The 10,832-nt window shown below is 52.0% G+C and overlaps 1 protein-coding gene across 3 annotated transcripts; it reads left to right on the plus strand.

Annotated features, from left to right (window-relative positions):
* Nucleotides 1-1,881: 1,881 nt before the first annotated feature.
* OVOL2 (ovo like zinc finger 2) lies at nucleotides 1,882-10,510 on the plus strand. Of its 3 annotated transcripts, XM_038134073.1 has the most exons (5): nucleotides 1,882-1,903; nucleotides 2,058-2,291; nucleotides 2,976-3,166; nucleotides 5,354-5,543; nucleotides 8,828-10,510. In XM_038134073.1, exons 2-5 carry the CDS (start codon nucleotides 2,192-2,194, stop codon nucleotides 9,136-9,138), a joined length of 792 nt encoding a protein of 263 aa, XP_037990001.1. In that variant the 5' UTR covers nucleotides 1,882-1,903; nucleotides 2,058-2,191; the 3' UTR covers nucleotides 9,139-10,510. The 3 variants fall into 3 exon arrangements, with proteins under 3 accessions (XP_037990001.1, XP_037990000.1, XP_037990002.1); XM_038134072.1 differs by lacking the exon at nucleotides 1,882-1,903 and having other exon boundaries at nucleotides 2,036-2,291; XM_038134074.1 differs by lacking the exons at nucleotides 1,882-1,903; nucleotides 2,976-3,166 and having other exon boundaries at nucleotides 2,036-2,291.
* Nucleotides 10,511-10,832: the final 322 nt, after the last annotated feature.

Below are 10,832 nucleotides of genomic sequence, written 5' to 3' on the forward strand. Positions count from 1 at the left end.
TGCCTCTCCACCCAGCTCCTCTTGCCTTGCCAGAGGCTGCAGGACTTTCTCTCCACTCTGTGTCTCCTGTGGTGCTGGGCACACCTCAGCCCTGACCACTCATGTCAAGGCTCCAGAGCTGCTGCTGATATTATTACTATTATTATTATTATTATTGTTGTTGTTGTTGTTGTTGTTGTTGTTGTTGTTGTTGTTGTTGTTGTTACTGTTATTATTCCTGATTCAGCCATGCTTGTAACTGCACGTCTGACTTGGAGCACCCAGTGGAAGTGAAGTGTGTGCTCCAGGACCTCATTAGGTGAGAACCTCAAAGCAGGATTTGAGAAAGCCCAGATGACAGTGAAGTCGCCTCAGCAAGCTCTTGGCTTGGGAGCGCTCTGATTAATGTCATTTGCTACCTCTTTCGGCTTAAAAGACAAGGAGTCGTTAAAATAAAAGAAACCTCAAGTTGAAAGCGCTGGGAAAAAAAAAAAAAATCAATTAAGCCCCACATAGCTGTATTTTGTCCTGGAGCAAAATCTCAGACATAACAGAGAAATTACATAGCCTGAAAGAGAGAAAGGGAAGGTTTTATGTGCGGTCTCGCTGAGGTATTGCCCGAAGCCATGCTGAGGTGGCTTCCCACCTGGTACCTGTGGAAACTGTAAACTCCCCACAGGAGTAGGGGGAGCAAGTAGGTGCTGGGATACCCTGGTGGAAATACGGACTGCTGGAGGAGCTCTCTGACAGTGCATCACCTGATGTGGGGCTGGAGCTGTGCCCCAGGGGCTCCAGGAGACTAACGGGGACATTGCATCCAGCAGAGCTCTTTCATCTGGCCCTGATCTTTGAAGGCGTGTTCCTTTCAGAGGCTCCCGGTCCAGCCCCTGAAGTTAAATCTTGGTCTCAATGAAACCGGCAATGAAACTCCCATCAATTCCCCTGGTCTGTGCTCTGCCCTGTGGGAGGAAAGCGGCTCCCCCAGGGAGGAGCGACTGCGTTCGAAAGGCCTCTTCCTTCGTGTGGGGAAACGGCTCCCGGCGCTCATTCCCGCAACTGCCCCAGCCCGGTGCCGCCTCTGCCGCCGGGATGAGCGTGGGGACGGAGGCACCAAGTGCGTTTCCACCACTTTATTTTTTTCAATAAAAAAGCAGATTGAGCGGGAGACGGGAGGAGGAATCCCTGAATGTTGTTAAACACCAAGGCCGTGCCGGGCTCTGCGCTGCTCGCAGACTTCTTGTGGGTTTTCTTCTGTTTCTTTTGCTTCCTTCCCCAATACCCTAACCTCTTGTCTTTGTTTCATTTCCACTTTGGGAAGAGGGGGAAGACGACAAGAGGCAAATAAAAGGAAAAAAAAAAAAAAAAAAAAAGGAGGGGAGAGAGAAAAGGCTGTGACACGTTTTGAATTTTAAATCAATGACTGAAAAAGAATAAATTTATTTTTTCTTTTCTTTTTTTTTTTTTTCTTTCTGAACAGAAGAAAGGCTAGTCGTTAAGAAAAGTAATAAGAACTTTCTCTTCCTGCTGCTGCCCCGAGGACAGCTCGGCCTCTTTCCCGGCGCCTCGGCAAGCCTTCCCCTCGACAGGCAGTCCCGGGGGGCTCTCTGCTCGGCCCCCCGTGGGAACGGGGAGCAACCCCGGCCCCCGTTCCCGGCAGGGCATCCCGGTGCGGCGGCGGAGAGAGGGGCAGCGGGTCCGGCCCGGCGGGGGCTCGGCCGGCGGGCTGCGGGCAGGCAGCAGCGGCGGGGCTCCGTCCTCGGTTGGGTTTTTGGTTTGGTTTGGCTTTTGTTGGGTTGTGTTTCTGTTGGTTTTTTTTTCTTTTTTTTTTTTTTTTTTTTAATTTTCAGACGTTAAATTCTTTTGCAAACATTCATGCCTTAGGAAGGGCTGGAACAAAGCTCAGCTGCTCCAACCGGTCGGACAGGTAAGCAGACTTGTTGACACCGTTATGTTTGCAGCACGCATGCTCCTTCCCAAGTTTCCTGGTGCATTTTTCTATTCCACCTTATGAAACTTTCCTCCCCCCCCCCCCACCCTCTCCCCTCTCCTCCCCTCCCCTTCCCCTCCCCGCGCCTCAGCGGCTCTGCCCGGTGCGTGCGGTCCCGCTCCCCCGGACGGCAGCGCAGCGCCCGCGCCCCGTCGGGCTGCGGGCGGGCGGCGGGGCTGAAGCGGCCGCTCCGCTCCGTGCCCAGCCGTGCCCCCTGCCCTCGCCATGCCCAGAGCCTTCCTGGTGAAGCGCCGGAGCCCGCAGCCGGCCGTGCGCAGCTGGGATGGGCTGCCCGACGAGGAGAGAGCCGACACCTACATCCCAGGTACGGCGCCGGCGGCCGCCGCCCCGCGCCGGGCGCCGCCGGGAGGGACGGAGGGAGCGGGGTCCCCGCGGTCCGCGGAGGGGGCGACTTGGGGAGGGGGATTTGCCTGGCCGGGGGAGCCCCGAGGGGGCGGGCGGCGGCTTAGAGAGAGCTGTGCGAGACGCGGTGGAGGGGACAGGGACGAGGCTCGGGGGAAAAGTGCCCGGGCAGCGGCAGGGGTGCCAGCCCCGCCGGGCAGCGTCTCCCACCCCGGGGAGCCCCCGGGAATGGCGGGGCGGGGAGCGGGTCTGGGGGGGAATGTGTGTGTGTGTCCGTGTGTGTCCAGGAAGGTGGGAAACCTCGTTTGCATGAGAATGGTGGCTGGGGGAGGAGAAGGAAGGACCCAGGGCGGGGGCGGGGGGGTGGGTGATGCACTCCTGGCCTCCCCCTCTCCTCCTCCTCCCGCTCCTCCTGCCCTTGCCCGGGGTATAACGGGAAGGCGGCGGAGCTGGCTTGTTTGAACTTTGGGACCGTTCGTGTTTGAGTTTCCGATTGCAGCGTGAGCCGGGGATCCTCCCCCGCCGCCAGCGGCCCGCCCGCAGGTTAAACACCGGGGCCCGCCGGCTCCCGCCCGCCGCCTCCCTCCCCTGCCCTGCCCGCGGCTCCGGGGTCCCCCCGCTTTATCGCATCCCCACCCCGTTGCAGGCGGGATCGGCTGCGTGCTGCTGGGCTACGAAGACAGCTGCAGCCTGGAGAGCAGCGGCAGCAGCGGGACCCGGGACGCCGAGCCCAGCGACCCCCCGACGCCGCAGGCTGCCCCCGGCGAGCTGGGCGCGGGCGGGGGGATGCTGCTGGACCTGGCCGTCAAGCGGCCCATGGTCAGGTCAAAAATCAAGGTAACCGCCCACGCCCCAACCATCTCTTCTCTGGCAATGGGGTGACCCCCGTTCAAGGTCAAGGCCTGGCTGCTGCCCCGGGACACCAGGGGACAACAGTCCCTCGGGCTCTCTGTGCAAGTGGTGACAGCACCTGTCCCGAGCACCGAGGTGTGTGAGGGCAGCCGGCTGTAGGATGGCGGCGGCTGGGAAAGCCTCGTAAGCGATGTGCCATAATCTTCCAGTGCCCTTTGCCTTCTCTTACCCTTGCCTGGGATGTGCTGCCCCTGACCTGCTTGGCTCGGGTCCCGCAGGAGCTCTGAACCCAGCCAGGAAGGACCAGCCCTGGCAGCTAGGAGTCATGCCCCACGGTGCGTGGGTGGATCTTGTTCCTTAGCGTGGGGCCTCCTTAAAAGCTGCCTTCTAGGCTGCACTCAAGCCTTCACCAAGGAGGGGCTGGGGTGACCCTTCATGCTGCTCCCCACCACCACGACCTATCAAGAAAGCAGCTAAGGGTTCCCCTCCACAGCTGTGAAGGACCATTGCCACCTTGAGGTGGACCCGCGGGCTTGGGTGGAATGACTCTGTGCTGAGGAGCCTCTCTGCTGCAAGGGCAGGAGCTCTGGCTGCCTGGCTGCTCCCTGGGCAGAGCCAGCAGAGCCGCGCAGTGATTTCCCTCCCAAGGCTGGGAGAAGGCAAATTGCTCACGGTGCCTCAGGTCCTCGTGGTACCTGAGAAGTCAACACCGAGGGAGTTCCCGGACAGTGCCACGTCTCTCTCTGAGCATCCAGGGTCCCCTCAGCAGAGGCAGAGCCAGGCCACCCCAGCGCTAGGCAGGAGATGTGTTTACCACTGGTAGTTAACACCTCGTTAAACCCTGGCTGCTGCTTTGCTGGATGGAGCTGTAAAAATTGCCATTGTCTGTGCCGGGCTGACAGCTTTTCAGTCACCGTGTTCTGAAGTCTCATGATTAGGTTTCACCCCGATTATATGCAGCTGCTTGAGGTGGAGTCATAGCCTTGTTGCCCAACAGATTCTTCCCAGATGGCTCCCCCTCCAGTTTCACACCTCGTGGTTTCACAGCTGCCGGTTTTGGTTTTTTTTTAAATCTCTCTTTACAATTTCGAGTAGCGTTGCTTCAGTAGTAAGCAGAGGAGGAGGACCGGGAAAAATAACTGGCTCTTCAGGAAAAAGAAGCCCCAGACGTATTCCTGTCTTTGTGAAAAGCCCGCCCTGCTGCTGTTTGACTTTAACCTCCTTTGTATAATTTAACCCGGGCTGTTTGTGACTGTCACAGCAAAACCTTTCAGCAGAGCTGGGTTTTCCAGCCGATGGATGTGTGCACGTGCTCCTGTCTGCTCTGCTGGCTTTCCCTCATCCCTGGCGTCTAACAGGGGGCATGTCCGTGTGCTCCACCAGGAATAATTAAACCAGCGGCGCAGTATTTACATTTTCCAGACATTAAGCCTTCCCTCTGAAGAATGATCTTCCCAGGAGCTGAATCATCAGTGTCTTCTTTAGTCAAGTTATGTCATGGTGATGGCACAATGCTTTTGGTGCCAGGAGTGGGAATGCGATTACCCCCTAATGTCACTTTGCTGTTAATTAACGAGACTGGGACACCAACGGGGCAAGATTAGAGCCATTGTTTCAGTCTGTGCTGAGTCAGCACAACGTGCCTTGGGTTTATCTCTCCAAAACCACCTTTTTTATCACTGCCGGCTGGTTTTTGAGGGACCTGGAGCAGCTGGAGGCGTGACTAGTGAAGGCAGCACATAAAACAACTCTCTGGCACCAGGGAGGACTTCCCTTCTCCATCCAGGGTACCAGCTGAGTGCAGGAGCAAGCATATGTGTGGTCCCACAGAAAGGTGCTCAAAGCCTAAACCCTTGTGTTGATGGATGTAGCTGGATAAGGGCTGCTACCCCTGGAAGGAAGGAAACCACTGCACAGAATTTGTTTTAACCCCTGAATCCAAGCTGGCCAGAGATGCCTGAGTCCCAAACTGTGCACATGAAGTCCCCCACTTGATTGCAAGGAGACTGTAAAGGTTTCACCCAGCAGGAAAATCTTGAATGCTTTCACTTTTCATTTTTAATATATCCCCCCCACCCTTTTTTTTTTATAATGCCACAAGCCCTGCTTGTTTTGCTTTATTCCTTCTCTTGGTTCATCCCAATGCTCACGCAGTCCTCTCCCACTCCCCAGTTCACCACTGGCACCTGCAACGACGCTGCCCTGCATAGCTGCGAGCTGTGTGGCAAAGGCTTTCGCCTGCAGAGGATGCTCAACCGTCACATCAAGTGCCACAGCCAGGTGAAGAGACACTTGTGCACCTTCTGTGGAAAAGGCTTCAACGACACCTTTGATCTGAAGAGGCATGTCCGGACCCATACTGGTGAGAATGTCTTCCCTGGGGACCCGTGGGAGGCTCCGGGGAGAAGGGGTGGGATGGAACAAGGACAAGGGGGGGGGGTAACCTGGTGAGATCGTAACACGAAGCCCTGGTTAGCAACATTTGCCAAAAATAGTGGGGATGCAGTGGAGAATAGGAGAAGACATAGTGTGGACGGAGAAAAGTCCTGGGAATGATGAAATCTGAGGAGAACTATTGCAATCCGTGGGAAGCAGTGAGGGTGCAGGACCTGCCATCCACACCTCGTGTGGACACAGCCCCGTGCTGCCATGCCTGGGGCAGCGAGGCTGGGATAACCCCCCAGATAACCTGCCTGGGATGGATAACCAGCCCGGGACAGCAAATCACTGCAGTTATCCCGGAGTGGAGGCAGGAGCTCCATGAAAACGCTTTGCCCTCTAGAGGCAACGAGCAGCAGTTTCCTGGGGATTTTGCTGTTGAGAGGCTTCCCAGCTGATTGCTGTGCAGGATGGTTTTTGAGGGACCTGGAGCAGCTGGAGGCGTGACTAGTGAAGGCAGCACATAAAACAACTCTCTGGCACCAGGGAGGACTTCCCTTCTCCATCCAGGGTATCAGCTGAGTGCAGGAGCAAGAAAGGTGCTCAAAGCCTAAACCCTTGTGTTGATGGATGTAGCTGGATAAGGGCTGCTACCCCTGGAAGGAAGGAAACCACTGCACAGAATTTGTTTTAACCCCTGAATCCAAGCTGGCCAGAGATGCCTGAGTCCCAAACTGTGCACATGAAGTCCCCCACTTGATTGCAAGGAGACTGTGAAGGTTTTACCCAGCAGGAAAATCTCGAATGCTTTCATTCTTGGATGCTTTCATCCCATCAGGATGGGATTCTGGCTCGATTTTGGAAATGTCTGGAGGAACCAGAGTGTGGTTCATGCTGTGCCTCCCCCAGGCTGGAGGATGTGCTGTCTGTGGCCGCTCTGCTGTGGGGTCAGTTCCTGAGTCCATCCCAAATCACAGTGGTTGTGTTTCTGTTGCCCCAAATCCAGCTCACTTTTCCCAGAAGTTCTTACCCCAGTCTGGAGCAAGGAGAAGGTTGCCAGTTTGATTGGCTTTTTTTTTTTTACCTTGGTGGAAGCAGTGGTTTAAACAAACATCAACCCCGTCCTCTCCAAGGGCAATGCTTCCTGGAGGGCCAGGCTGGCTGTGCTCAGCAGGCTTTGACTTTGCACTGTTGAGCATCCAAAAGGTGCATCCACCACACCTCACGGGCACATCCCATCTTTCCAGATGTGTGGTCACCCAATGGGAGCTGGAGATTATTTGGGCTTGCTCTGCAGAGCCCCATTAACCAGGTGAACTGCTAGAAGTGACACAAGGATGTTGGTAGGCAGGACCTGTTTCTTAGTAGTAGAGCCCCCAAAACCAATGACTCCTGTTTGGGTGGGAAGGCATTGCCTGGAGCCAATGTTTTGGGCTGTTTGGGTTTGTTTGCAAAGCTTTCTTGCGGGAAGGAGAGCTGCCACTGGGGTATGGTGAAGCGGGGAGTCAGTGCTTCCAAAAGAAGTGATTTTTCAAGCTGTCCCCTCGTCAGAGAGTCAGAAAATAAATCCAAGAGGGTCTCTGGTCAGAATAATTTAAAATTATTCCTAAATGATTTAAAATGATTCCTAAGTGATGAAGAGGTTCCCACAGCCCTAATGGGCTGTGCCATCCTGGCACTGCCCTTTCTGTGCTTGTGCTCCTGCCTGTGGAGTGCTGGAGGAGGCACCAAGGATGGTGGAGGTTTAAATTGCCTTCAAATGAGCACGAAACTGCTTTTTGTGTGTGAATTCTAATGAAGGTTTGGGCTTTCTCTGCAATTGCAGTTTAATGGAAATGAAGCAATTTCACAGCGGCAGGCATTAGGAAACTTCTGTCTTGATAGTTTGATCTGGTGCACTGGGATAAGCTCTTTTAACTAAACAAAAATGCAGTTGAGACGCTGCTTATTGGAACTTCTAATTAGCTTGGATTTCTGGTGGATGGATCAGGTCCTGACTGGTAACTTAATGCAATCAAAAAGTTACTACTGTCTGAGCAGACCAATCTGGTTTACCCACTTCTGCCAGGCTCACCAGACCCTGGCATTCCACCTTCCCTGGGGAAAAGAGGGGTTTAGGTGACTCCTAATATCAGTTTTAAGGGTGGTCTTTGCTTGGAAGCTTACTGATCTAGTCTACTAAGCAGAATTCCTGCTGGTTTAGGTTCTTTCAAGTGTTGCTAAATCCTCAGCTCTTTAAGCACTGGGGGAGTTGTTAAATCAGTGTTGATTGGTGGTAAAATTGATTTTTGTGGTGTTGGTTGTCCGGGCTTTCAAATCACAAGCCAGTTTCTTCTCCCTCCTCTGGAAACACACAGAGTTATTTCTTTCATCTTCCTGCACTTCTCTAGAATTTGTAATCTCAGTCATCAAAGCTGTATGGTGTGAAAGCACTTGGGATCGCTGGACATTCACTGCTGTTTGCTGAAGCCTCGTTAAACCAAAAGAGAAAAATTAAAATCCTACCAAGACAGAAGTTTTCATTCATTATAAAAGCTGAAACTGATAGTTTTACTTAATCACAGGATTTCAAATAGTCAGGGGTCCAAAACAAGTTTTGCAGGAGTTGATAATGGCTGCCTTAGGACCAAACCACTGATGGGCATCTGTTATCCTCAGCATCTGCTGTGGATAACATTCCTAGGTTTTCTATGCGTAAATATATAAACCCATAGCCTGAAAGGAGGAGGTTTTGTTTAGAGAGGCAGCTCCTTGGGCTGCTGGATACCATCTCAGCAGCTGATGTGCCAGAGCCTTGCTCTTGGCGGGCTGTAGGAAAAAAGACACAGGTGACACAACAGGTGACACAACAGGTAACCTATTGTATTTGCAGGGAGGCATGATGCATCTGACTCCATGTTCTCAGAGGGCTAATTTATCACTTTATGATATGATATTATATTATAGAATACTATACTAAACTATACTAAAGAATACAGAAAGGATATTTACTGAATGTTAAAAAGATAGCAATGAAAACTCGTGACTCTTTCCAGGGTCCCGACACAGCCTGGCACCGATTGGCCAATGAGTGAAAACAACTCACGCCAGAATCCAACCAAACAAACACGTTCCATGCGTGAGCACGACACAGGAGAAGCAAACGAAATGATAATAAGTTTTCCTTTCTCTCCGCGGCTTCTTAGCTTCCTAGGAGCAAAATCCTGAGCGAAGGGCTTTTTCAGAGACCGTGGCTGCCGCAGTAACCGCTGTCTTTCCCCGCTGCAGGCATTCGTCCCTACAAGTGCGAGGTTTGCAACAAGGCCTTCACGCAGCGCTGCTCGCTGGAGTCGCACCTGAAGAAGATCCACGGCGTGCAGCAGCAGTACGCCTACAAGCAGAGGAGGGACAAGCTGTACGTGTGCGAGGACTGCGGCTACACGGGCCCCACGCAGGAGGACCTGTACCTGCACGTCAGCGGCGTCCACCCCGGCAGCGCCTTCCTGAAGAAAACCTCCAAAAAACTCGCAGCTGTTCTGCAAACCAAACTCAGCCCCGTCCTGCAGAGGAACTCCAAAGAGGACGGCAAGGACGAGTGACAAGGACAAGTGACGCTGGCGGTGCTCGGCAATAATGAAGTTTACATGTAGGACTACGTATCTTATTTTTTTAAGAACAATTTTGAAAGAAACGCCTGAAATTAAAGGGATGCTTTTGTTAACGGGACTCTCTTGATGTTGGCAAAACCTCAGTTTGACAGAAATATTCCCATTTGTGATGGAAACATCAGACTTTTTTTTTTTTTTTTTATTATTATTATCTGGCCAATAAAAACGGAATGCTTGCAAAGGCTGTCACCTCTTGGATGGAGTATTTACTGAACTGACATTTGGGCAACCTGTTTTCTGTTTCAGCTCTGCCGCAGGTCTGAACACCCCTGACAAATGAGTTCACCTTTCCCCAGGTGTATTTGTATTTCGTAAAGTTAATAACTGCTACCTCCCATGCAAAATTACTTATGAGAGGTTTGGGTGAAAAGTGTTGGGTAAGAGCGCTGCTGGTTCACGGTTCTGTGCAACATTAATTGGAGTGCCTTAAGAGCAGGAGTGCATTGTATCATCGACGAGTTACAAAGGGCAAATACCCTCAGCTCTGCCCCCTGTGCAGCCTGCTAACCATTTATGGAAGTGTGGTCCAAGGTGAGTTGAAACTCTTCCCAAAGGATGCAGAATGTTTTCTTCTCAAAGTTTCTCCACCAGCGAATGACATTATTCTAGGGCAGGCTTTTGGTTGTGTCTTAAGTACTTGAAGCCATCAACTTACTTTTGTCATGGTGATATACAAGTGAAATCTTAGCTCTGGTGTTCCTGGACTTGCTGTGCTCACTTGGAGGATTGTTAATTACCACATCTTTTTAACATATGCCAATAGCAACCCAGAAACCCAAAGAAAGCACTGCAATGACTTGAAATTAAGTATTTTCTGTCATGATGAAATGCAATTTTTGTGCATATTTTATGGCGTGTGTGTGTGTTTGGGTTTTTTTGTTGTTTTTTTTTTTGTCTTTTATATTCAAGTGCCTGTTCATTAATACAACAACGCAGTGGGAAGGGGGACTGAGCCGGTGTCTGCTTCAGGAGATCAGTGCAAAACTGCAGGCACCAATCTGGCTGCCCCTCTGGGACCACTGTGAGTGTAGAAGGCTCCTCCCACCTAAAATACCAAGTCAGGCTTAGCCAGGAGTTTCACAGTCATTGCTGCTAAAATGAGACATTTTGAGCAACTTTGCAAGAATTGTAAAAAAAAATCTTTTCAGCTTGCTTCAGTTTTGTACAGGCACCTGCTTGGGTTTTTGTGGGGAAAAGATTTTAGGGGCTCTTAAAGCATTCCTAAGGATGTTAATGCTTCATTCAGCACAACTGTTGGTGCTCGAGGCCTTGAAAATGAGGATAATAAAGTGATGCTACTGTGTTAAGAACAAACTTATCCTATGTAGCAGGAAAGTTTGTAGAATACTTTAATAAATGGGGAGTTGCTGGGGAAAAGAGAAAAAAAAGCATCTGAGATAAATTAGAAGACCCTGACTTCATAGAAAGCTGTAGCCACACTGACCCCCAGGTCTTATATTGAGCAGTGTAAAGGGAAGGTTGCTCACTCTGCAATGGGATTAACGTTCACCTGGCTGCATGGGATTCGTGTGCTCGGCTCTGCTGAAACCTCAGCCCTTCCCCTGGCACAGCAGAGCTGGGGCTGAAGCCTCTCCAGCCAGAGACATGTTTTGTGTGTGTCCTGC

The sequence above is a fragment of the Motacilla alba genome, chromosome 3, assembly GCF_015832195.1.
Source record: "Motacilla alba alba isolate MOTALB_02 chromosome 3, Motacilla_alba_V1.0_pri, whole genome shotgun sequence".
Taxonomy (NCBI): Eukaryota; Metazoa; Chordata; class Aves; order Passeriformes; family Motacillidae; genus Motacilla; species Motacilla alba.